Raw genomic sequence first — 26,135 nt, 5'->3', positions numbered from 1 at the left:
TTTAAGAATTTCCTCTCTTTACCATTCAGTATTATTACTTTTTATTTCTGCACCAAAATGTGTGCACAATAATAGACCAGAAAAAAAATCTTTCTGTACATCTTACTGTTTGAAGTGCTACTACTTTCTTTCAGTCTTATCTTACTGTCAAATACCTGCTTGAATTAACTCAGTTTAAAAAATAACCCCATATATATTTGTATAATGAGCTTAGAAGAACAGTTCTTTTCATATTTTAGCCTGTTGTTGTTGAGTTTGAGTGGCAAGGTTTTGGTAGTGGAGGGACTATAGAAACAGCTTCTATGAGAAGATGCCAGTAGCTACCCATGCCCAATAGAGCAAATGCCAGCCACCTGCAACACACACCCACAACTAGCCAAGGCCAAGCCTACTAGCAACTGTGACAGCACCTCTGGATGCAACTGCAGCCAGAGAAAAGAGTGATAATAGCTGAGAGAAACGAGTGATAATAGCTGAAAGAAACAGCTCTGCAGCCACCAAGGTCAGTGAAGAAGGAAGGGGGAGAGGTGCTGCAGTTATCCTCCATGGTAAAGGCCATGGCGAGGTGGGCTGTGCCTCTACAGTCCATGGAGGCCCATGGTGGAGCAAATATCCAGCTTCAGCACATGGAGAGAGGGGGATGCCCTAAGGAAGCTGTGACCAGGTGGGAAGTTAAAAGAATGTTGTAATTTAAGTAAGATTTATGAAGTCTTTACATCAAACTGAAATTCTAATAATCATTTTTTGATTATTCTGTTAGATGACTACACTGAAATGCAGTTAAGTATATGCTGTGATGTCACAGGCAAAAAAAAAAAAATCCCAACAAACAATCACCAGTCTTCATTTTACCTTATAAGCAAATGTCTCCAATCTAAGTCCATCTGAGCCACTTCAATCTTAGCAGCTTTATCCACTTGTTGGTTGTTCCGATGTTCCTCAGTGGCCTGATTCTTGGGTACATGGGCATCTACATGGCACACCTTCACCACCAGGTTCTGCACCCACATAGTGATATCTTGCCACAATGCAGAAGCCCAGATGGGTTTACCTCTGCATTGCCGGTTGCTCTGCTTCCATTGCTGCAACCACCCCCACAGGGCATTTGCCACCATCCATGAGTCAGTATAGAGATAAAGTAGTGGCCACTTTTCTCGTTCAGCAGTGTCCAAGGCCAGCTGGATGGCTTTCACCTCGGCAAACTGACTCATGGATGGTGGCAAAATCAACAACATTCGTAAAACATATGATATTTTCTCAGTTTTTTTAAATATATGTTTAGATTACATACCAACATGAAAACTTCCTAAATGCTCTTGACCTTTTCCAGTTAAGTTATCAGGCTTCATAAACCATCTCCTAAATCTAACTTTTCATATACACTATCTCATATACAATACCCTCTAAGCACATACTTCTTGTTTCTGCTCTTTCACATGACAACTCCCTCACATTGTTTATAGTATTAGAAACAACTTCATATTGAACACTCAGATACGCTTCCGCTGGAATCTCCATATCCTTCCTCAGAAAGCCTTCTTCAGTACAAACCCCACTCTAGTGACCTACAAATTGTTAATGATGACTTTTTTCCCCTCAAAGACTGTATTTCTGGATTAATAACCATAAATATAAACCATAATTTAACCTCTTGCTTGACAGTAACATCTAAATAATAATAATAATAATAATAATAATAATAATAATAATAATAATAAATGCATTCAAAATATACTTAATGTTAAATTAGCCATAAACTCACATATTTTAAAAATCACTTACATTCTGCATATTTCTGAAGCTGAGAGAATTCTCCAGGGCTCAGGTTAACCCATTTCTCCTGGCTCATCATGCTGGCAGTAAGGGTCTTCGCTAAATATCAGAAAAACATTCCCTTTGAAGCAGGTGACATAAACTCCGTAAAGCTTCACTTCTCCATGCTTGGAGGCTGGCAAGATGGCATCAGTCTATGTAGGTGAAGATTTGATGCTATGAACTGTTCCCAGTGTGCTGTTTCAGTGGTGAGTTACGGCACTGTCAAAACAAAATCAAATATTAGAAGTACAAATACCAGTTTTCCTATGGGAACAGTTATAACAGAGAAATATTTTCTTATATACAGGTTTGCTTGAAGCAAATACTTATAGTAGTTGTCCAAATTTAGTTTTTTATGGATTTCCAAATTTATTTTTAGAAGTCCAAATGCTTATGTGCGGCATTGATAAAGTCATTGATTCTTTATGATCAAATTGTACCTGGACAACTTGTGTGGGGATATTTCTAATTTGGTAACAAGCACTGCAACAGTAAATACTATCTACCATTAAACTTAGTCCCCTATGAGGTCTTGGGTAATATGGTTTAGGGCGAGGTGTCCCTGCTCATGGCAGGGGGGTTGGAACTTGATGATCTTAAGGTCCTTTCCAACCCTAACTATTCTATGATTCTATGATTTTAAAACTGGATTCATGTAACTGGTTTTGTATTCAATTATATTGTTGTACAGTGCTGCTTGTCCTTCTCAGAAGTGTTTTGAAGCTTGTAACTCCCCATATCAAAAACAAAGTGGATTTTGGAGTTTGGCAAGAAATTCACAAGAGCTCCATAAATATTAACTATTCTAACAAAACAGTAGGGGTTTGATTTCAAGAATGTCACAACATTGCTAAAGTCACTACTAAAAAGCAAATATAACTGTTGGCACCATTGCGAATTAGTCCAGTTTAAAAAAAAATATATATATCAAACTGTGTGTGCCATTTCATCCAATTTTATGCAGCTTCTGCCTCAGTAGGACAGACCTTACAAAGGCAATCCATTACCAGCACTACTTCTTGCACAACAGGTGGGATACTTTTCATCTAATTTTACCCATCTGAAAGTCAGGTACCTCAACCGAGACTGTCATCTAGGACAGCCCTTTAATCAGCAGAAAGAGACAGGTGGCCCAGACAGCAATTAATCCCTCCAGTTTCAACATAATCTTAAAAAGGTGATGAACTGCCTTCTTGCGGCATTTATCTTTCACTATTGATTACAGAGGTTGCATAGATGACAAGTTTAGACTAAAAAGCTCATTTTAGACCAGAAGTGGAATCTTTTTATATGCCTAGCAATGTGTCATTTACAAGGGTCAAACTACAAAAACAGCAAAAGGAAAAACTCAGACCAGAAGAGACTTACACAGTAATGGAAAGAGTGCTAAGGACGAAGGTCTTGGCAACTGGAAAAGGAGAGAAAAAGGAGTACAATGGCAGGGGCGGGGGGAAGGAAAAGAAAGATAGCTAGGAACAGAAGTATATGAAAAAAATTATAGACAAGTTTTTTTGTTTGACTTGGTTTGGGGGGGTGGTGGAGGGGTGGGTTTGGGGATTTTGCTTTTTTTATGGGTTGGGTTCTGTTCTTCCTTTCCTATCTTATGTATGAGCACCATTCCTGGAAGAAGAAAATTCAGGAAGAAAGACACCTCAGGCTCAGAGCATGCTTTCGCTGCTTTCAGACCCTTGCTGGTAAATCATTTGTGCAACTCATACATCAGTGCCAGAAAAAAGGCAGTAACTACAAAAGCTAAAAGTGATATGCAGTAAGAAATGCTATCATTTTGTCTTGAGAACATCAGAGTTCAGATTTATGACAAAAGAAAATAACTATGGTCAATGAGGACATTTTAATCAAATTAGAGATGTTTCATTTCTGGCACTTGATTAGATTGTATTGAAGACTTTTATTTCTTCAGAAAGGCCTATTTTTCTCATATTCTAATGACAACTGATTGGGTTTTATTGAAAATATTCTTATAGCTGCATAACAGATTTAACAGATTCAAAATTCTCTACCACGATTTCCACCAATATTACTTTTTGTATTCTTAACTACATTAGCTTCATTTTCTGCAAAAGCTAACAGTGCTGAATGCTGTACTGTTAGAGATTATCTCAGTTACTTAATATGAATATTTTTGATAAGCATCTTACCATTGCAAGTGCTATTGCTAGCATGGTAATAACAGCTGTGCACTCTAAACTGATCAATCCATTCATATGCACTACCTGACCACTGCCTACAGCGTTTGCTGTATACACAGTACATGAGCAGTGGAAACAGATGTTTTCCCATTGACTTCCCCTTCTCCAACTTCTGATCTAAATAAGCACCTTAGATATCGCTTTCCCTTTACCAGACACGCAGGCTCTGCTGCCTACAAACAGTGCTGCAAGAAAAGGTACATGACCCGAATGAGATGACAGCAATGGTAAAAATTAGTACAGGCATGGCAGTCCACAGGAAAGATGTAGTCTTTGTGTGAGCCAGAAGAGTTAGCATGGAAGATACAAGAGTTCAAGGCTACATGTAAAACACTCCAAATGCAAGGTCCTTCATTTGAAAGGGAAGACTGGGGGGAATCTAGTGTAACTGATTTGCCAAGTTTAATCTGAGAACAGTAATGCGGTGGTAGAAGTCCTCCAAGCACGGTTAGCTTGTCTTCAGACTGCAGTCAGGTCCTGACCACCACCTCAATGCACGTAATAGAGGAATACACAGAAACATAATGGGTAAATCTCAGTGAAAGGAACTTTGATAGAGGCTTAATTTTTCAGTTCTGCTTCAGGGGAGTCCTAAATAAGGAAGGGTCCCTGCTCCCTGCATCTTTTAATTTTCACAGTTAAATCATTTACAGTGTCATCTTCTCAATTTATATAGATATTAGCGTAGCTATAAGAAATCAAGCCCATTATATAGACACTAAGGACAAAAGCCACCAATGCATATTCATGTTATATGCATGCCATTTATGAAGGTAAATATTTCAAGATCACCTAGATCTTCATTTCTGTATAAGAAAATATTAATTCATGTTGTGTTTTTCAGTAGCTTTTAATTTAAATGCATTCCCTTGCATTTGTTCTTTCAGTACTCCAGAAAGGTCATGCAGCGAGAAACCCATACATAAGTACACAAAGAAGAATGCAGTAACAGTATACTATCACATAGGAAAAAAAGAGAATCCGTAACTGAAACATTAATCAAATGTGCTTGCTGCTGAGAAAAATAAAGCTCAGCAGCACTAAACAGATACGAACAGTGATTTGACCTCTTCATGCAGAGATAAATTACTCTGAAGAACACACTACAGCATACAGTTAAAATACACAGGATGTCAGACAGGCAACTCTTTCATCAATTCTCTTGAGTGTTTGACCTTAAGATGTGGAAACTCTGGAAACTCAGATGTGTGTTCACATTTTCTAGTATATGCTTAGGCGAGATTCACAGCCCTCTCAACCAGACACGAAGCAGGCCTTACAAATAAGAGAAATTAGAAACACCACATTAATAAACCATTCATTTCATCACAAACAGGACTAGGAAAAAAGAAAAAAATCTTTGTGCTCTATCTACTGACTGTAATAAGCCTTAAAATTCCAGTCTCCCTTTTATAACATATCCGTCTTTCTGGATTTGATAACTGAAGTGTTCTGTTAGGATTCCTACCAGGCCACACACTCAAAACAGGAAGCAAAGCTTTCTTAAAAACTCTGCAAATCAGATTACTTAACATTCAGCCAACAATGCTAACAAACTTAGATTTCTAGGAATTACCCATGCCACGGAAATCCTCAGTCGCTCTACAGAAACCAGGCTGAGGAGCAAAGAGAAATATGCAATGGAGGGGGGAAAAAAACAAAACAAAACAAAAAACAAAACAAAAAAACTACAACAAACAAAAAAAAACAGATGCAGAAGCACATCCCCTATCCACCAACCTCAACACTCAGTCTCATTACACCTCATAAAGTCCCTTCTGCGAGGAAAAAGCAGGTTTTGGAGTGTATGGGAAAAAGAAATTTACTTTCAGTCCCACAAAACCAATCAACACTAGGTTCAGCTTCAAAATTCAATTCCAGAGGAGGACCATAGCCTGTGGAAACACATCCAGCTACTCAAGCACACCAACTACCTCCACTTCTCCTGAAAGGCAGGGAGGCTTCATCTGCCATCCATCCTTACTGCCCCAACCGAAAGCATGACACTCAGCACATGCCTTAAGGGACTTTTCTCCTTTTACCATAACAGGGAAACCTAAAACAGCCTAGAAACTGGATTTTGGAATTATTCTGCCATTTTTTGCTTTCTACCAGCCCTTCCATAATGTACTTCTCACATACAATTCCATCATTAATTGCCAATTACCCCATAAAGGGGGCACAGGGTAAGGCTGAAGGGGTGTAGGTGACTCGGATCTTAAGCAAGCATCTTCCACACTAAAGAAGACCACTAATTTCAAGTCTTCCTCTCCCATTTTCTGTTGCAATATGCTTGAGAAGGAAAATGAAGAACGTGAACCCTAGGGAAATAAGTTTTCTTCCACGGAAACTACAATTCTCCACAGCATGACTGATTTGTGATTTTTGCCTGAACAACAGGAATAAATAACACACGCGTATTTTATACCTTAATTGTTATGGAGGCTGAAGCAATTACTCTTTTCAAGAACAGAATGTATTTGGTAATTTTTTCAGTTAGGTCCTACACCTTCGGTGTGGTTAACGGGATCCTGTGATTTCAGTGTGGGTGACATCATGGATTTTCCAAAGGAGAATTTTTACATGTCAGATACTACATGCTGACAAATATACCAGAAACGGTTTTCTCTATGAACCCCTGCAACCACTTCAGAAAGCAAGTGCATTCTTTTTACTACCGACACCAAAGCATCTACCCTCCAAAAACTCCATGTCAATTTTTAGTTTAGCAAACAATGGAAAAGCAAACATTTCACCAAAACCTGCAGGAGAACAACTCAACCTTCATGTGTTGAAGGCTGTTACAATATTTTAAGATTTATGTAACACTAATATTGAAGGTATTATGATGCACTACTTAATTGCTATTAAGCTGTTAGGATCAAGTACATAACATTTCCCGAGCACTGAAGGACCGTAACTGCTCTTCAACCCCCGTGATAGTCTCTCCACTAAGGTTGCTACTGTCAAAACAGCTGAACCAAACAAAAACAAAGAACAAAACAAAAAAAACCCACACAAAAAAAAACCCCACACCAAAAAAAAAAACCCAACACCCCCCCCCCGAAAATACAACAAACCAACAAACCACACTATCCAACATGTTAACAATCTCAAATTTCTTGGAAATGCAGGAGTTATGTACAGATAGAAAGACAATCTGCCCAGGTGTTCCTGCAATTCCTTTCACACTTTGTAGAAAACAATGTCTCTACCATCAGAAATACTCCAAATCAGTGTAGTTGAAAGTTTAGTCAGAAGAGTTTGAGAGGGAAAAAAATCCAATCAAATAAATCTGCTAATTACCATTTCTTTACTCACAAATAGAGAAGTACTATGATTATTTGTAATTGTTGCTAGATTAATGATACAGACGAAAAGGAAGAGCTCCTGTAACAAAACACAACAGCTTTTTCCTACACAAACTCTATATTTTACATAACACCATCCTCTTGTTTTTCACAGTATTTAGCATAAAGTCTTTTTAGTACTACACACGCATTTTCAACTTAGCAAAGGATGCTTACTGATGCAAATTAACATAATTGAGAAACAAACTGTAAACATCGATACACTGAAATCAGTGAAAATTTGCTTACTAAGCTGAAAATATCTGTTTTAAAGGAGTGACTTCAACACAACTCAAAAGCAAGACTCTTTTCCTGACTGCTTTATTCCCACGTGTATTAGTCTGAGGCATGTAAAACATCCATTTAAATTTTAATACAAATATGTGGACTGTATTTTTCAGAGAAGCAATTAATCAAATTCACTTCCTCAAATTATTTCTATGGAGTATATCAATAAACACTGAGAATACATGTAGCACAGAACCACTGCAATATGGTAAGCAGAACACTTCAATCTGAGAAAACCTTTAATTGATACTGTGGTTCAGGACAGTGAGAAGTACCAGCAACAATGAGCACCAATAAAAACTGATCAGAATGCAAGACTGTGACATCACTGATGATGGTTACTTAGAATTAAAATACAAGCATAATTTTGAAATACATTTTTCACTTTGTTCTTCACGTACCTTAACTTCATCACAGGATTACTTTAAAAGCAATTTCAGATAGATCTTAAATTTTCCAACTGCTAGGCTTGGTACTTCCAAGTTGCTACACTGATTACGTTCCAAGTCAAAAGAACTACATTGAGATTTCTCAGTGTCTTCTTCACTAAAAGAAATACTGAAATAAATAAAACCTGAGGAGAATATGGGACAAAGAAATACCAGGACTTGCATGTGCTGATGCACCATAACTTTATAAAGGCTTTCTTCTTGCTTTAAATAATATAATTTAATAAACTGACACCCTTTCAGATTGGAATTTATACTTATGAGAGAAACTATGTAATTCAAAGATCTTCTCTAAGTGAATGTCATGGAGTTGTTCTCAATGTCAAAAACTTCAAACTTCTCTATAACAATTTCAGGAAAAAAGTTTAAAAAGGAAATTTAAGGACTTAAGTCATTCTTCTTAACATTTTACATTGATGACTAAGCAAGGAAACTTGTCCATAGAGCCATTAAAATTTGGGATAATTTATTTAATGACTAAACAAAACAAAAAAATCACAGTGGATAATATTTTGATTGTGTATCAAACATACTGAAACTAGGAGGAAAAAAAAAAAGAAAAACTGACCCCACCAAAAAGCAAATGATAAATTGTTTAGACAAACATTTCTAGACAGCTGTTACTATAGGTGAATTTGAAAAAAATATATAGTTTAAATATTAAAAGCCTTAAAAAAGGTTTAATCATTAAGGCTTATGACTAATATTCTTCAATAAATGAAAAAAACAATCTGGAACAGAAGCACAGGATTTGATAGGTATAACTATGTAATCTGTACAAAGTTCTGTAACACAGCACATTTGGCTGTCCACTGGGTAAATCACTCTGTAGAGAGGATTAATCACAACTTCTATATATCCACCAAAAACTAGAAAATTAAGAACATCTCAGAATAGACACTTTAGGGGCAACCTCTGCGTTCCAAAGTGGTTATCTGCCACACTCCCCAAGGAAGCCAGCTCAAGAAGTGCACCGCTCGTTGGGAACTCTACATAGATCTCCCCACAATCAGCGTAAGTATCTGAGCATGTATCAGCAGAGTCTTAAGTTCTGCAACTAGTATCTGCCACATGTTCTTCCTCTTTCCACTCACTCTCATGGGACGACCTGTATATTCTGGGTAACAATTAGCTTCTGTTGGTAATAAGCTACAGGGGCTTTCTTGTTTAATTATTGGGTTTAATTAATCTCTCCATATTTAGGTGCTTTAAGGGTGATTATATTAGAGGAAGGCAAAGCTGAAAAAATTAATTTACAACTGGGGAAGACTTCTGATGATCCTCAATTTCCTGGGGCAGAAATTCCTGCTTCATGCTTGGAAATCAGCCTTTGAAGAGATGTGCTTTAGTCATGTGACAAAAATGTTCCACTGCGCTTGAGGAAAAGATTTATTAACTCTGTCCTCATTCCAAAGCTTTATGCACTTTTAAAATAAACTGGGAACAGGGCACTAGAGCTCCTTTTAAATAACTTGTGAAAACACAAACCTGTTTTAATCTTCAACAGGAAACTGTCCAGAGAGTAGAGATCAGGTTATCAGGTTAATGGATTTCATAGCAGAAGTTCATGTTATGTTGTTTTCTACTAGGTGGATTCCCCCCCAGGAGAGAGCTACACGCAGAATTTGATTAAATTATTACAGTCCTGGGATACGGGTATGGCACTATGCCACTGTCCACTGGGATAGTGTGGAGCCTTCTAGACAATTCCAAATGGTTTCATATTTATTCATTAGTATTACTACAAAAGCGTTCACTGATAGTGAGCTACCAAAAGGGGTATCATAAATTAGGATGGGCCCTTGCCTACAGAAATGCTATCTACAGCCAAAGGAAACTATGGTGGCAGAAACATTTCAAATTATTACTCCCTGTTCAAATTCAGCTCCAAGGAGACAATAACATCTAGGTTTGTGAAGGCTCTGTAAACATTGCCACTTGTCTGTTCCTAGCACTTGCTCCTATGGCATGCCTACACTGCCACCAGAGGCACAGATGCACAAGGGGAGAATGTGTGAGGCAGTTTTACTGAAGTAAAGCCAGGAGGAAACAGCCAAGTCAGCCCAACACCATGAGTACCAGGGCAGGCTCTGGACCTCTGCCCAACCTTGGGCACAGACCCCAGCAATGCTGAAGTCCATGCTGCTAGTTTCACATCTCTTGGTACCTACCTGAAACTACTACTTAAAGGCAGCTTGGCATCATCTCTTTCAGCAGCATAAACATACTCTGAGTTTCTTACCTCATCCTATATTCTTATTTTTTCCTTTCGGCTTATATACTGACACTGATCAAACTGAGACAGACAACTGGCATTCTTTACTAGGAGAGTAGTGAGTCACTGCAACAGGCTGCCCAAGGAACCATGAAGGCTACATCCCTGGCAGTGTTCAAGTCCAGGTTTTATGGGGCTTTGAGCAACCTGGTCTATGGGGGAGCTGTTCCTGCCCACGGCAGGGGATTGGAACTACATCTTTTCCAACCCAAACCATTCTATGATTCAATGATTTGTGAAACTATACACAAGGTATTTAGTCAGGGATGGAAGTGCATTTTCTGACTGAGGGTCCTTCATTTGTATGTCTGTGGGTCCATCCCACCCAGACAGAACTACAGTTGTAAAGACAAAACTTTAACATACTGAATCTTTTAGATAGGACAACACCACCTCTTCATGGATAACTGCTCATTTTTTCAGCAGAACATGAGAGGATGACAATGAAATTTCTGTCCCCCATCTACTAATGTCAGGATATTAAGTTGTTATATTGTAAATATTCAGCCTTTCATCCAAAAATTCCATCCTAGCACTCACCATTTTAAACATGTTAAGGTGTCTTCAGAGTGCTTTGGAGCTAACAAATGCAAATATTCCATAGATTTCTTTAAACAAACTAAAAATTGCTATTAATTGCATTTTTTATTGACAAAGGTATTTAAGTGCACTTTCATGCAACTTAAGTTTGTGTTCTTTTCTCATGGTGTTCAGTTTTCAATATAAAATCTTACTTTCACTTACTTGTGTTTCCCTGTGTTTTTCCCATTAAAGGGAAGATGAAGAAAAAGTTGATGCTGTCTCCTCTTTCCCTTGGGAATACTTTGGCTGAGCTAGCTTGTATTATGCTTGCATTTTAAATTTCTCTTTTTCTCTGGAGAAAGGCTCTGCAAATTTGTTACATTTTTCTAGAATGTTTTTCTCTGGAGTTGTACTGAATTATTCCCTCTCTTTAAATGTTGCAATTAATTCTCCTCAGATTTAGCTTATGTTTCCACATAGTAGTCCTTGGCACTAACATAATTGCTATTTTGAATATGATTATCTAAAGATAGGAGAAATGAAGGACTGGCAGAAAGTAGTAAAATATTTTCTAACACATCAAGTTTTCAGACATACAAGCCTTTCCTCAGCTCTGAGAAGAGATGAAGGAAATTTCAAGCCAAGTACAGGTTAAGATCAACTTTGAGTTGACCACATCACCTGTCTTCACAAGCTTGTGAAGACAAATATCTGATTTTGCCACCTTCCAATTCTTCGTGCCAGCTTCCAGTTCTCTGTGCCCACACCACTGAGAAGCCTACTTAGAACACAATAATAAAACATGCTCAAAATTACCTGAAAAGACACAGGATAAATGCATGTGAAGTTCTTCCGACACTCCACTGAGTAATCTGCCTTAATTATGCAGTTGTTGAACCCATTTTACAAAACTGTAGCTTGAAATTTGAAACAATTTCCCCTTACTTTGCTGAATGTTGACACTTGTGTTTCCCCATCCTCTGCAATTCCACTGGGACCCTACAGGATTTTGCCCAAGGGAGTTTTAATGTTATCCACAATTTGCAGTTAAAAGCCAAAAAAGCTTTAAATAATCTCTGTCTCAGAGCAGTAGACATCTTCTAGTGTAGGTTGCCCTTCTTTTGCTATTAGTATGCCTGTCATAAACTAAGAACTATTTGTATGTATACTTCTGAATCATAAATGTGGCCACTTAATTAATCATTTCGTTTGCAATTTTTTATCATAGCTTTAAAAAGCACAAGATACATAATGTTTTATACAATTCCTTTTGTTTACCTTTAATAATAATAAATAAATAAATATAACTAGTGAGGAAAGAAATGACAATTTTAAGCCTTACATCAAAAAGACTTACATACTAGAACATGTTAACTAATGACACGCTAGAAATCAAACAGTCTGACAAAGTAAGGACAGCAGAATAAATACAGAAACACAAAAAGAAACTAAACAATTCATTTTTGCTTCTGTGCTTAAATTGTTAAGGAATTTGTCTTCATTGACAAAAATTTAGAAAGAGTAATAATAAAATGGATGGCAGCTTGCTAACACTGGTTTTGTTCTTCTATATATGTGGAAGAATTGTATAAAAATTCAGTCTTCTGGACTCCACTCCCACATAGAACAGAGGTATCAGATAAGAACACTACCACTCCTGGTAATACTAATTACAGATGTACTGCTTCCATGAATGTGTAATTCTTAGCTTTCATAGCAGCAGCATTAATTACAAACAACTGCAAACCCGTATCTATGACATTACTTCACATCCAGAAAAGTTGCTCAGATGAAGAACTGAGATTCAGACACTGCACCTGATGGACTACAATTCAGGAGCTCAAATCCTCAAGTTGTTTTCTTTACTTCAGACTTGATAATCTCACAACTTCACATTTAGAACTCACATATATAATTATTTTAAGACAACTGAAGGCCTTCTCACTGAAACAAAGGTGTCTCAAACAAAAATGTTTAAAATTTCACTTACACTGATAACCAAAAAAGTAAAAAATTAGACCTGCAGAACTTCCACATGTAATTGCAAAATTACCTACAAGGTTTATTTATGCTCTGCTTTCTCCTACTAGAGAGAAACTGAAGAAAAAAATCTTGTTACTTATGAACAGGCACAAGGTTGTTAACCTCACATTTCATCTTTCATTGTGTTTCAACAATTTTATCTTATAATTGCTTTAGATAGTTAAGTCTGTACTTAGGCAGCAACCACTGCAATAGTTCCTCTTCCATCTATCCATACAAAGTTGTCACTAAAGGTCTGGATGTTTTAGGTGTTTTCATATACAGATGACTGTATATGAAATGTGTACTACAGAGCCTGGATTCCATCAAAATCTTGAAAGAGAGAATATAAATGAAACATAAAATAAGTAACTAAATAAATAAAACAGGTATTGCAGGGGTAATTATTCTCTATTGTTCCATTCTGAATTGATCCATGAAAATTTTCAAATGCAGAGATTTCCAAAGTGATCTACTCTTATCAACAGGTCCAGGAGTCTAAATGTAGAAAATGCTTTTCCCAAGAACCACCTTCATCAAGCAGAGAACATATGAATTTTAAAAACAGTTCTGTTAATAGAAATAATAGTGTTAACGTTACTAAATGATTTATTATTGATGAGTCATACCTTTCATCTGTTCTGTATTAAAACATGCACAACTGAATTCCTCTGCATATGAAATAAGCCTAAAAAAAATTTCTCCATTTGCATCCTCTTTATAACATGAGAATATTACAACTATGTGACCAGTAATCACTACTGTCATCCTATTTAAGCATAGATCATGACCCAGAAAAAAAAAAAAAAAAAAAGAGAGAGAAATTATTCTATTTGTTATTTAAAACATTTCCATGAAGAGTTCTTTTCCTCAAAGATTATATTTTCAATTCTAAAGTTATGGTTATGAACGAAACAGAAGTTTGTCCACCGAGAACATTCACCAAAGATCAGCTAAAGCATCATAAACCCCTCATCCTCAGAAACATGAAATGCCTTTACAATTAACTTGTTTGTAAGTTCTAATGGATATTCACAGAAGTGGCTTTGATGTACCCCAGTAACTCTTACAAACTAATTAATTTGTTTTTGCTTATATTTGCACTAAATCAAAGGACAGGTGGACTCACTGTTCTATCATTTCAGGCAGGCCAAGCAAACGTGTTATTCTCCCAAGAACAAAGGAGGACTATTAATCACAAGAAGAAAGAGCAAACAAACAAACACCACGGAGAAAGGTCATCCATAGCAGGTCCTGTGCATCCATGCAAATCTGCCATTCAAAATCTGATATACTATTGTTTAGGCTTAGCTGCTTAGAATGCACATGCAGAAACCCCAGAACTGAGCTGACCTGGGCAACTGGGACTACGCAAACTGGGCACTACTGCTGCTTTTCTGACCCGAACATGAGTGGCTGCAATCTGATGTCCAACAGTGCCTAAATACATTTCATTTTTCTGCTCATTCTTTACAAGCTGGCTTAACTAACTGAAAAGATGAAAAGTGTCAAGTAACTACCAATTACATTATTAGTATGTGTTTTTATTATAAAAGCAGAAACTAAGATTGAATCTGTTACTGACAGTACAACATACACAAGGGACAGACCTGCTCACTTTTAAGTACAAGGACTAGAAAATAAGAGAATGACAAATATCACATTTTACAGAAAGTATGAAGAACTGAAACTTCTAAAAATTAATATTTTTATACTAATTTTATATTATTTAAGAGCTAATGCTGAATTTTAAAAAGTGGCTAGATTTCAGCTGGCATTACTTACTGCATTTGAAATTCACTAGGCACGTTGAAACATCTGTTCTCAAATAATTTGCTTGCAATCACACAGAAAAGTTTGTAAAAGTCAGGAACTGAACGGAGATCTGTAATTGAATACATTTAAATACATGAACAGTGCTAATTTATGTAAGTCAATAAAGTGGTCCTACTTCTTAACAGATTTATTTTTGTCTATCCTATCAAGTTTGAATTGGTGAATTTAAGCCTAAATACCAAAAAACTAGTAACTTAGAACAAAACTGCAGATTATAAAATTATCACTAATAGCTAATTACCCAAACCACAAAATTTCAATTAAATTCACCACCTCACATGTACAGCTAGCTTTAGCTACTACACCATTAATTAAAATAAGAAGTATTTCAAAGGAAGTAGATACATTAGCACTTGAGGAAACTGATCAAACACAGTGATTAGCACATGAGGAAACATTAGCACTTACAGATTTAACTACACATATCCAATAATGTCACCATTCCAGAAGTCTGTGTCTGTTTCTAAATTACTTGAGCGTGTGCACTGTGGTATGCCCTGGGACCCTGGTTTTACAGTCACCCACACTGGGGACCTGGTTGGAAAACATCACGGCTCCCATCTGGTTCCTGCAGCTCCATTCCTTTTCCACTGAAGTGGGCCAGTACATGCTCAAGCCTTATCCAAAATGGTGTTGTGAGGAGATGCCCAGGGCCTGAGCCTACACCCTGAAAGAAAGAAACACTCCTACGTGTCCACTTCATTTTCCCAGTAAAAGCACCCTAAATGAAAGGAAGATGGAGATTCTGAGCAAGGTACCTTAGGGTAAATCCCAAATACATAGCAACTAGTTTCAAGTGTTGGCTGCTGCACTGTCTTTCCCGTTAGGAGAGGAACAGATACATACCTTAATCTGAGTAGAGTGAAATTATGAAAAAGCTGCTGCTACTTTGAATACAAAACTGTAAAAAGCCAAATACTCTGTTTTCAGAAGCAAATGAGAATTCTGTGCATTTTGTCTTTTCCAGACTTTGGCCTTTTCAGATACACAAAAGATTATTCAAGAGATTATTATAGATCTCTTAACATTCACTAGGATTTTCCAGTCCTCAAGGTTCCCAGGCACCAACTGCATCACTAGATTTAGCTCACATTCCTTAAACTGGCACAACTAAAATAAGCAAGTTATTTCTTTTGGCATCTTAAAAAGAATTAAAAACATAAGATTTAGCATGCCTACAAAATTCACTGTAAAAACATCCTATTGTAAATATATGTATAACATAAAATTGTTTCCCATTTTCATTTTTCTTCAGGATAAGTATACTGAGCATTACTGCTATTATATTTTGTTAGTATTTTAAAAACCTACCTGTGATAAAGGTGAAGTTATGTACATGTATGTTTCTGTATAGATTCATCAGAATATTCTGATGAAAATAAATAACCTGTCACATCATTTTGTGTATTTCTTCCCTATTTTAATTATTCATTAAATTTGTCTAGCCTTTTTAATAACAGGTGTCACCAATAATGGTAGCGGACCTCTTAAAGTAGTGTTGCCTAATGAACTACTAAGTCCAAGTTGGCACAGATAATAGATGAGATATATTCACACTGATTAGTTGTGAACCAGAAAGATGAGCCTTAAGTATTTCTGTTTTGATATCTATACAGTATTCCTTTTCTTTAAGCCTTTAACATCTATACGTATTAACTTAAAAGTTCCAGTAAATATTAGCTAAAAATGTGTATTATTTTTTTGCCAGAAAGATCAAGGCAAGAGAGATTAATATGTCTTCTTGCTAGTCATAATCCCAGATAATATTGTATTTACTGGTGTTTAAAATTTTGAATGTACAATGTTTCCCGACTAGTCGAAGCAAGTTACTGAAGCAGTTTCAAAATACACCAAAACCCCCAAAATACTTTACTGAAAATAGCGAGCTTTGTTTGCTTGGCAGAGTTATGCATGTTTTTTAGATATATCAAACGTTTCAAAAAAACGCATGTCTTTCATGGGACATCACGATTGCTCCATTTGTGGTAAATTTGCCCTAGGACACAGCATTTTACAAAGAAAATTGCATTACAATGGCCCACATTGTGCCATCTGTTTTAAGAACTCTCCAGTGATTTCTATAGAGAATAGTCTTAAAAATTAAGCGGAACAAGATGTCCCAAAGTATTTTTTTCTACCTAGCTTAAATACTTCTGATAAAAAAGATTCTGAAAAATTCAGAGCTGCAGCATTAGCACTAAGTTATCCCCTTAATATTCATCTATTTCCAAACAGGGAAGAAGGTACATGGATTCACAGCCTCGCCATGACAGAGCTCCATGGCTGCAGAGGCAAATGAGAATTCCCACAATGCAGGGGTTTCATGAAGAGGTTCAAGCTTTTCCAGGAGTCAAGCCCTGCTGGCTCCCTTCCTCTTCCGCTTACACTCCCATCAGTAACACACGTGCCACAGGCACCCACAAACACCATGGCAACTGCAGAACAGCCAACAGCATCATCCACACCAGCAAGAGTAAGCAGGCATGGTGCATGGACCCAGAGGGGCTAGATGGCCATGAGCAAGAGAATTCAGGATGTGACAGTCTAACCATTCCCTTATATTTCACCAGTGTCATCTCAGTCCTTCCACAGGATACACTGCAAACGGTGCAGATGCCACAATCATGGCAAGGGAAGGAGGAGGACCTTTCTTTTAGTCTGTGTCAACACTGTGAACAAATTTTAGCATGCTAAATACCTTAGATGCACTTCATCTGCTTTACACAGAATCAAGAGAATATTGTCATGTCTTGTTATCATCTACCCTCTTTTAAGTCTATTTCCGTAACACAAAATGCAACTATAAATTTTAATGCTGCAAAAATACCATGACTTCTCTTGTTTACTTACTTCTGAGAATGAGATCTGTGTAAAATATCAAAGTAATCATAAAGTTCTAAGTCCAAAACAAATACTTAATATTAAGAGGCATACTCCCTTTATTTACACTGCTATTTTAATATAGACACACAGAGGAACATCCACAGAAATTCTCATGTGAAGTCATCTGAAACCCCTTTCAAAAGAACAATAACCTTCTGCATCAATACAGCTTCACATTATCTCATGTCTGACCTACAATTATGACAAAAGCTTCCAATAATGTTATTAAATGTCTGTTATTTAAGAATTCCTATGTTTTCATAGCATATTTAATGCTCTTAGATTTGTCATTTGTATTTTTCTGGTCAAATGGTCTAGTTCAAAGGTACTGTATCCTTTTATGCAATCATCCAGACAAACAGCAGTAACATCAACAGATGACAGTAAGAAAATTATCATAGGACTTCAATATTCATTTCACCAGTTACACAAATTGCTTCAATGTTATAGATAATAATTCTAAAACATGTATGAGGCATACTGAATCTAAACCCCATCCTCCACACATCACACATGCATATCACTGGTTTTGCAATACACAATTCACATGGAGGTTCTGGGTTTAGGGTTGTTTGTTTGAATTTGAATGAGGTCAGTAACTTGAGGGGTTTTATAATGCTTAGAACTGCTTTAGCCATGCAAATGATGCCCCTCTCAAAATAGGTCCAAACTGGGATACCAGTAATAGAAGTGAGATGCAAAATATCATCAGTAATTTCTAACAATTTGGTATGAAATCACAGCAATTCCAACATCAACATGAAGACACATCTTTTCTTCCCCTTGCCAAAGAACCTTTCCCCCTTCGCACATCCTGGACATCACAGCCACCAACTTAACCTTGATTTAGTGTATTGCTTTCTTCTGAGCACCATTTCAAATCTCACTAACTGGAAGTTGCTCAAACACTCACCACAACATTTTGTTTGTTCCTCTTGTGCTCTGGAATTCACCAAGGGCTTAGTTTATGCCCTCACACAAAATAATTCCTTGCTCTACCCATTCCAAAGCCACAGTACATCACCTTGCTCACAGACTCAGAGCTGTCCTGTCTCCTCTCACCCCTGAGAAGGAATGTGCCCATCTTGAATCCTTCACCTCCCATTCTCACATGCTTTTGCTTCTGTCTTACAAGGGGGCCCAGTAGCAGCTGCAATTTTCCTGCTTTGCCTATGCAAGACACAGTCGCAAGGTTTCCACTCATGTCAACAGGTTTTCCAAAAAGTCACAGCAGCACCTCCAGAGTGTCTCAAACCCACACAACCCACTGTGCTTTTACCTACTAGGAGAATTATTCCAAGCATTTCTCAGGCGCACACACACAAACACACACACAAAAAAAAAAGAAGGGGGGGCGGGGGGAACAAGAAGCCAGCAACAGATTTTATTTGTGTGTGGTTGTTCCTACCAACTTTTCCTGCCACTTTGTTCTGGCAGGAAATCTGCTGTCTGCTCTCACAAACCATCTTTAACAGTAGCACTTTGGCTCTCTGAAGAAGCAATCTTCACAGAGTGTAATTTCCACAAAATAATACAGTCCATGCTTTCGTTTACAAATCAAAGAGTCGCTCAACTCTGAGCATCTTTGCCTAGGACCTGCTCACTTTTACACAAGGCTAAATTTTAGCCCTAGCACTTCATAAATAAAAGCGCAAACGGACTTTCCATGTATCCCTAACTGCTGTTATCATCCCAATTAAAAAGTAAATATTTTGAAATGGAAATACACTCTGAAATACAATGCAAATCAAGCATGACTGTGCATATGACAATTCTGTCATCACCTGCCCACTGGTAATAAGATGACAGCAAATCATTTTCCCCTATATGGCAGGTTGGAACTAGATCTTTAAGGTCTTTTCCAGCCCAAACCATTTTCTGATTCTATACTGTACCTGTACGAAACCAAACAGGCATTTGCAGAAATTAAAGATGCACAGTTAGGTCAAACACATGAAGGCATCCTGTTTTTTTCATGGAATTCCATTTCATAAGGGGGATAGAATGCCCTCAGCATCTCTTCTGGGCAATAATTATTTGAATAGAAAAATACAGATATTAAAATACTTTTCTTTTTACCTCCATTTCCCATACATGCCAGTTCTCCCCAGTCTTGCAAACAGGGAACTCAAAACAAACCAACACCTCCAAAACAACAAGCAACAAAAAATCCCCCAAAGTAGCTAACTTCCTGACTAGAAGTCCAGTTTCCCTCTGCTGCAGTTGCTTCCACTGCAGTCACCACACACAGTGCACCATCAGCCCTTGAGGTTAGCTCAAACAGGTCCCATCTTCGCAGTTCCTAATCCCTGGCATGCATTATCAACAACCAGAGGAGAAGTGGAAGCAGATACAGCTCAAGGACATGAAAAGAGCAGAGATTTAAAGAACGTATCTCTAAGGTTCTTACCCCCATGGCACCAATGCAACAGAAAAAAAGTATTGTGTAATGTCTAGCTGATTAAAAAATATAGAGCAAAGTACAGGAACAAAAGCAATCTGGAACAAAAGGCCATACCTGGAGACTGACAACTGAAATATTAGTTCTCTAAGAATGAATGTGTATATTTTATGTGGTCCTAAAAAGCAGAGTTGAAAGCAGTGTTCCAACACAGCAAGACCCAGACAACAGCAAAAACTAAATTCAAGCATATTTTTCTTGAATTAAAAAGAATCTATATTATATTCGTATCTGCACATGTATCTTCTCCTATGTGCAAATCCGTTATGAGGAAAATCACCTAAAGATCTGAAGATTACAAAACTAATTAAGTATTAGATCCACTCATCTTCTGGTTTCAGTTCTCCAAAATGAATGCAGCAGGCTATTTCAAATACCAAATCCCATGTCATTGACTGCAAATTGCTAAAAAAAAAAAAAAAAAAAAACGAGCAACCTTTCTCAGGGACTATGTACCATACAACTGAAATAAATTCCCATGTATGTCAGCTCCACACACAGGAGCTCATTTACAGTTCCAGAAGCATGCAGTTCTCACAGTCTAAATCCTAATGTTAACTCCCTTGGAGTATTGGTAGTTTAAAAGCTGCATGTATATGCTTTCTATGCAACTGCTATGAGGGCCATAACACAAATACAGCCTAGGGAAAATACACAGAAAATAAACTTGAAAAATTTTGCCAGGATACCCGCAATACCAGAGGTTACATCTCAGTGGTCAGCATTATGATGCACTGATTTTATATTAAACTATTTTTTTTCCAAGTATAGGAAACATTGCTCAACTTACCTCAAAACTGTCAGACTAAGTGAACTTTAAAAACAAGTAGGAACTGGAGTCCAACAGCATCAGCCTTCCTCATTTACTAATAACTTGTTTGATGACATTCACCTTTAAAAGTTCAAATCCACAGAATAATACACTGTAATTTGATGGCATTCAGCATTCATTAATTTTACAAGCCCAGTAGTTATTATTAAGTACATATCTTACTGAGCTAAAATTGCTTGGAATTCTTTGCAGTGTAAATTCTTTCACTGCACACCTAGGAAGGGTTGCATTAGTCTAGCTCATTAGTTCAGGCTACCTATGAAATAGCAAACACTATTTCTGTTAGATTCATGTAACATGTCACAGAATTGTAAGTCATACTAAAAGAACTAAAGAAATGATGTAATGCAAGGCTACATATTTTATTATTTATAAGTACTATTATTTACAATCATTGTTTATAATGACAAGTAGTTCATACAGATTAATTTATGGGAAATGTATTTTTTTTCAATTAGGCATGACCACCAGCTTCACAGAAGCTCTGTTCTTGGAAACAGACCCCCAGTGAGAACAGTCACATTTACAAATTAAGATGTAATATTGTCCAATATTTCAATTTAAAATTTCAATTTAAAATAGGAGACCTTAAAAAATTGTGACAGTAACTGCTTTGCTTAAACACCTTCAAGGATATTTGTAATATACAGGCAATTACTTAGTAATAATATAGCAGATAGCACCAAACAAACACATCACAAACAAAAGCACATTATAAACTCCGCTTCTGTTGGACATATGAGCTAGATAAAAACATTTCTGTCAGGTTTTGTACTTCATGCACAACTCATGTGATCCCAGTTAGGGTTAGTCATTCGGTCAGGGATTGTTTTCTATAACTATCACCTCAAAACTCGAATTCCTGTAAATAAGTAAACTGTAATAGACATTTTCTGACAGCTATACATTTAATTATGTTCACAACATACAATGAATACGTTGGCATATTCAGCATGTAATCAATATAAATTTATGCAGAATGTATGCATAGTTATATGTTCACATCGAAATTCTAAATTGAAAAAGTCAAAGTATTTATGTATTACGCAGCAGAACATTTTGTATTAAGTTATGGTTAGAAAGAGTAGCATCCAAAACAAACAAACAAAAAAAAAAACCCAAACCAAACCACAAAAGCAACAAACTAAACATTTCAAAATAATTTTTAAAACTTACTTTTATTTCAAATAACCCTTTTAAGTCACACAAGAGGTGTAATTCATTAGACTGTTAAAGTTTCTTTCAAATAGTTGTAAGTTCACTATGTATTTTATTCACAGAGAAAAGTAAGCCATTTCCAGCAGATGACCAAGTCATTCTACTTCTTATTACACCAATGAAACATTTAAGGCAGATACCATAATGCTTTTAAGGATACAGGAAAAAAAACCTTAAGAGAGTTGAAATTGAATTTAGATATAATACAGGTTCTAAATCCCCTAACAGCCTGACTCTTCCTCTCTTTTGCTTGCTAACGCTACCCTATACTTCCCACTGGAATAGCATCATATGCCTCAGCAGTGATGAATATAAAGTAATGTGCATAGAAAAAAAATATTATAATAATCCTAGCAGTACACTTAGAGTGATGAGCAGTGAGCTCCTCAGTGATGACTTATCACTCAGAAATGGAATTTTGGAATTACAATCAGAAAACATCAGATCCGTGCTCAGCAGCATCCAAAAAAAAAAAAAAATGTATTGAGACAGAAAGGAATAAAGAAGAAAGCGATTTACTCCATTGTACTGATCCCTGCTACACTTGCATTTTGAATAACATAGAGGTTTTGGATTTTCAAACTGATTAGAGTAGAACTGGAAAAATAAAATGACAAAAAAAGATGTAGGAATCTGCTCATAAGGAACAAAAGAGACCACCACAATTCTTCCAGATTCAAAAAGAAGCAATGGGCTATGGCAGAGATCTGTAGTCAGTAACACAGTGTCAAAGGCTAGAGGAATGCTCCAGGGATGCTCAGCCTATTCTTACATTCTTCCCTTGATAATCACTGTTAGGAGACAGCATACTAGTCCAGACTTCTAGTCTGGTCCAGTAAAGCCATCTTTATGCTTCTAAGAGGGACAAAGAATGATCCCATTCACCTGTCCCCATTCATAGTGCCTTGTCTTGGTACAGATATGAACAAGTCACAAGTTTAAGGACAACATGCAGAAAACGACTCCACAGCAACAGGAAGTCCAGACGAACTTGCTAATAATGATTATTTTTCTCTGAAAAAAAAGTAAATGTTACGTTTACCAGACCCTGTAGCATGTGTATTCACTTGCCAAATATACACCACATACTTACCACGAACACTGGGGCATGCAAACAGAAGGTTTTATTGGCAATATGTATAGCATTCAAAAATAACTAGATAATAACTAATGGAAAGCACCCCTTTAAGTTCTAATTGTGCTTCTAGTCATCTATGAAACACTACTGCAACTATATTAAGGAATGTAATCTGCATTATAGACTCTTCAGAATAATTAATCTACTATACATATGATTCTTCCCCATGAAAAACTGAACATCAATATTTAAGGTCTTCACATCATGCTGCTTACATCCATTTTAAGGTATTTAAGGGTACTATGGTGCATTTAAAGTATTAAGACAGAAAGCATATGCTGTCACGAACTGTTTTTCTTTCCCTTCCTTCTTAAATTCCATTAGGTTTTCCAAAAAAAGAAATACTCTGTGAAATTTATGTTAAATCTGCAGAAACAATGACAACATTGTTGAAGATGAGGCAAGACTAACTCTTATCTTCCCTTCTACAACACCCACAGGTTGGAAATCATCACCACAGCTGTTCTGCCTTCAGGTGCTTGATTTCTGAACAGTTCAAAACCTCTCCAAACTTCATGCTTTGCAAAAAGATTTTCTCTTTAAACAGCCTTACAATGTCCTGTCTATCCCTAAAACGTTTAAATTGATGTAGTAGATACTGGTTTGAAATGCTCAGGACATTTAGGTTCTAAAAGTGGACACACAGGTTCTATTTACAGAGGTTCTACACACCTCTATCTGTCAATGAATCCCTGAATACATTCCTGATCAATTCTGGTCACAAAATTGGGACTCACACAGCCTAACCAGGATGAAAATCAATCAACATGCAACAGTGAGCAATACATGTGATTTACATGAACATGCTAGTAACAAGCACGGTTATCAACATACATGCTGACATGAAAACACAAGATTCAGTAATTACAGAAGATCTCCATACTAGGATACATGGTACCAAGTTCCCTGATAGGACCAACATTTTACTCCTTCATGGGTTAATAATTTGCCCATAGCTCAAAAGAGATGGCACCTGCTCTGCCAAATACAGATTTGCATTTCCAAAGAATGAGAGCAGTAAACAAGACAAGGGGAGGAGTGCTGAAACTTTTCCTGAATAAATTAAAGATCTCTAAGGGGAAGGGATGAAGCATTTGAATCTGAATGAAAACTGCAGAACATGCCAAGAAATATGTACAAGAATTGGCAGACTTTTCCTGCTTATGATGCTCTGCAGTGAAAGCTGGCCAGGAACATAAATAATGCAAAATGAACCAGACATCGACCTCACAGCAAATCAGAAGAGTTGCACCTCGTCAGAATACACAGAAGAGCATGGTCTGATTTTAGTACATGTAAACAAAAGCAAGAATGTCTTTCAGTTCTGTAATTGCTGTCATCATAAATCCATGTCTCACAGTAGTTTACTTGGGGTTTTACAAATAATGCTTTTATTTAACTTTATCTTAAAACAGTAGATGAATTAAAGATGAATTATAGCGGGTGTCAAGGTCTCTAGATGACGAAAGCATTACTCTAACCCCGCAGCAGTGATTATCTTTTTAGTTAGGCTCCTGGACTTCTCATGCAGAATTCACTTTATTAGTACAGCCTCACGTTAGGATACTGAAAAGGGCAATAGGTCATCTCTTACTTTAGCTAAAGGAAGAAAGCATTTTGAGAGTCACTAATGTAAGATCTGAAATGAAAAAGCTTCACAGAGTGACCAGAGTTGATCAGGAATGTGCCCTGAACTGAAATAAGGTCAGGAGTATGGCCCAAAACCTGAAGGAGTGCTCTTCAAAAGTCTAAGATCTTTTATATGACTCATATGCTCTTATTAGTTTCCTCAACACCTATCTGCTCATTAAACTACACTGAAATATGACTATCTTACCCTTATTTGTAAAAGCGTATTGGTGAGATTCTGCAATTTGTTCTGGCACTGACAGATTATCTACCCCGACCTCTGGCTCATCAGACCTGAATGAGAACACACACAAATCCTGATTGGAGACCTGAATTTCCTCTTGTTCATTAGAGATGCAACCAGAGATAAATCCTGAAGCACCAATCAAGATTATTTTTCTCAACACCAAAAGGCATGTAAAAATCACCATACTCCCAACACTGTCTAATACAGCGTAGAAATATATCTGGATCATTTATACAAATAACATCCCAAGATGGTTTTATAGCTTCTGGATGCCTAAATTATTTATAAGCAAGAGTCTTTGACAGAATATAAAGCTTTTCTATGAGTCATTATTTTGAAATCACAAAGGAAAAAAAATCGTAATTGAATATGGTATTTTACTATGCAAGGAATGCAAACGCAAAGCAAGCACTTGGCATTTTAACATTTGAGACAAAGTAAATGAATATTCTTACCAGAGTAATCTACTGTGATTAACAAAACCTTATCTTCAAAGCTGGGAGGTTTCCCCAGGATTTGTCCAGCCATTCTATGTTTATGGAGAAACAGTTGTGTCAACAGCACTAAGCCCAACACAGAGCAGTACAAAGTTCTATCTCTCTGATGTATAGAAGATTACGTTGCTTAAAAGGTCTGAATTCTTTGACACAGAAGTCTTCTGTTCAAACACAACCTTTTCATGAGTATTTTTAAAGTGGAAAAAAAAAAAAGGCAAAATGACCCACTGCCCCTACTCAGCAGAAGTGATTGTAGCACTGTACAATTTCAAATTTACAACAACACAGGAAGATAAACCTGGCCACAGATGTAGCAGTTTTTCTCTGTGCATGACATGTAGAACAAAATAAAACTAAATGACTGAGCGAGGCTTCACAGTTTCAAAATAAATCCAGAATTTTTATAAAAAACTTGTATTTTCCATTAAAAAATATTACTGGAATTAAGACAGAGGCTTTCTGA

At 36.8% G+C, this 26,135-nt stretch overlaps 1 protein-coding gene across 15 annotated transcripts in view; it reads right to left on the bottom strand.

Moving 5' to 3' along the window:
* The window catches only part of DGKB (diacylglycerol kinase beta), a 476,877-nt gene that overhangs the window by 320,681 nt on the left and 130,061 nt on the right, over positions 1-26,135 (bottom strand). For 13 of the 15 annotated variants that reach the window (XM_061356469.1, XM_061356463.1, XM_061356472.1 and 10 more), the window contains exon 2: positions 1,783-2,034. In XM_061356469.1, the coding sequence (XP_061212453.1) occupies positions 1,783-1,852 (70 nt within the window). In that variant the 5' untranslated portion in view covers positions 1,853-2,034. Of the gene's footprint in view, positions 1-1,782; positions 2,035-25,630; positions 25,705-26,135 lie in introns of all 15 variants that reach the window. The other 2 variants (XM_061356468.1, XM_061356467.1) reach the window with 1 other exon arrangement.

The sequence above is a fragment of the Neopsephotus bourkii genome, unplaced genomic scaffold (genome assembly GCF_033783945.1).
Source record: "Neopsephotus bourkii isolate Nb327-2 ecotype Australia unplaced genomic scaffold, CSIRO-AGI_Nbou_v1 NB_855, whole genome shotgun sequence".
NCBI classification, from domain to species: Eukaryota; Metazoa; Chordata; class Aves; order Psittaciformes; family Psittacidae; genus Neopsephotus; species Neopsephotus bourkii.
The sequence above is the reverse complement of the archived record's forward strand: the minus strand, read 5'-3'. Positions and strand labels throughout refer to the sequence as shown.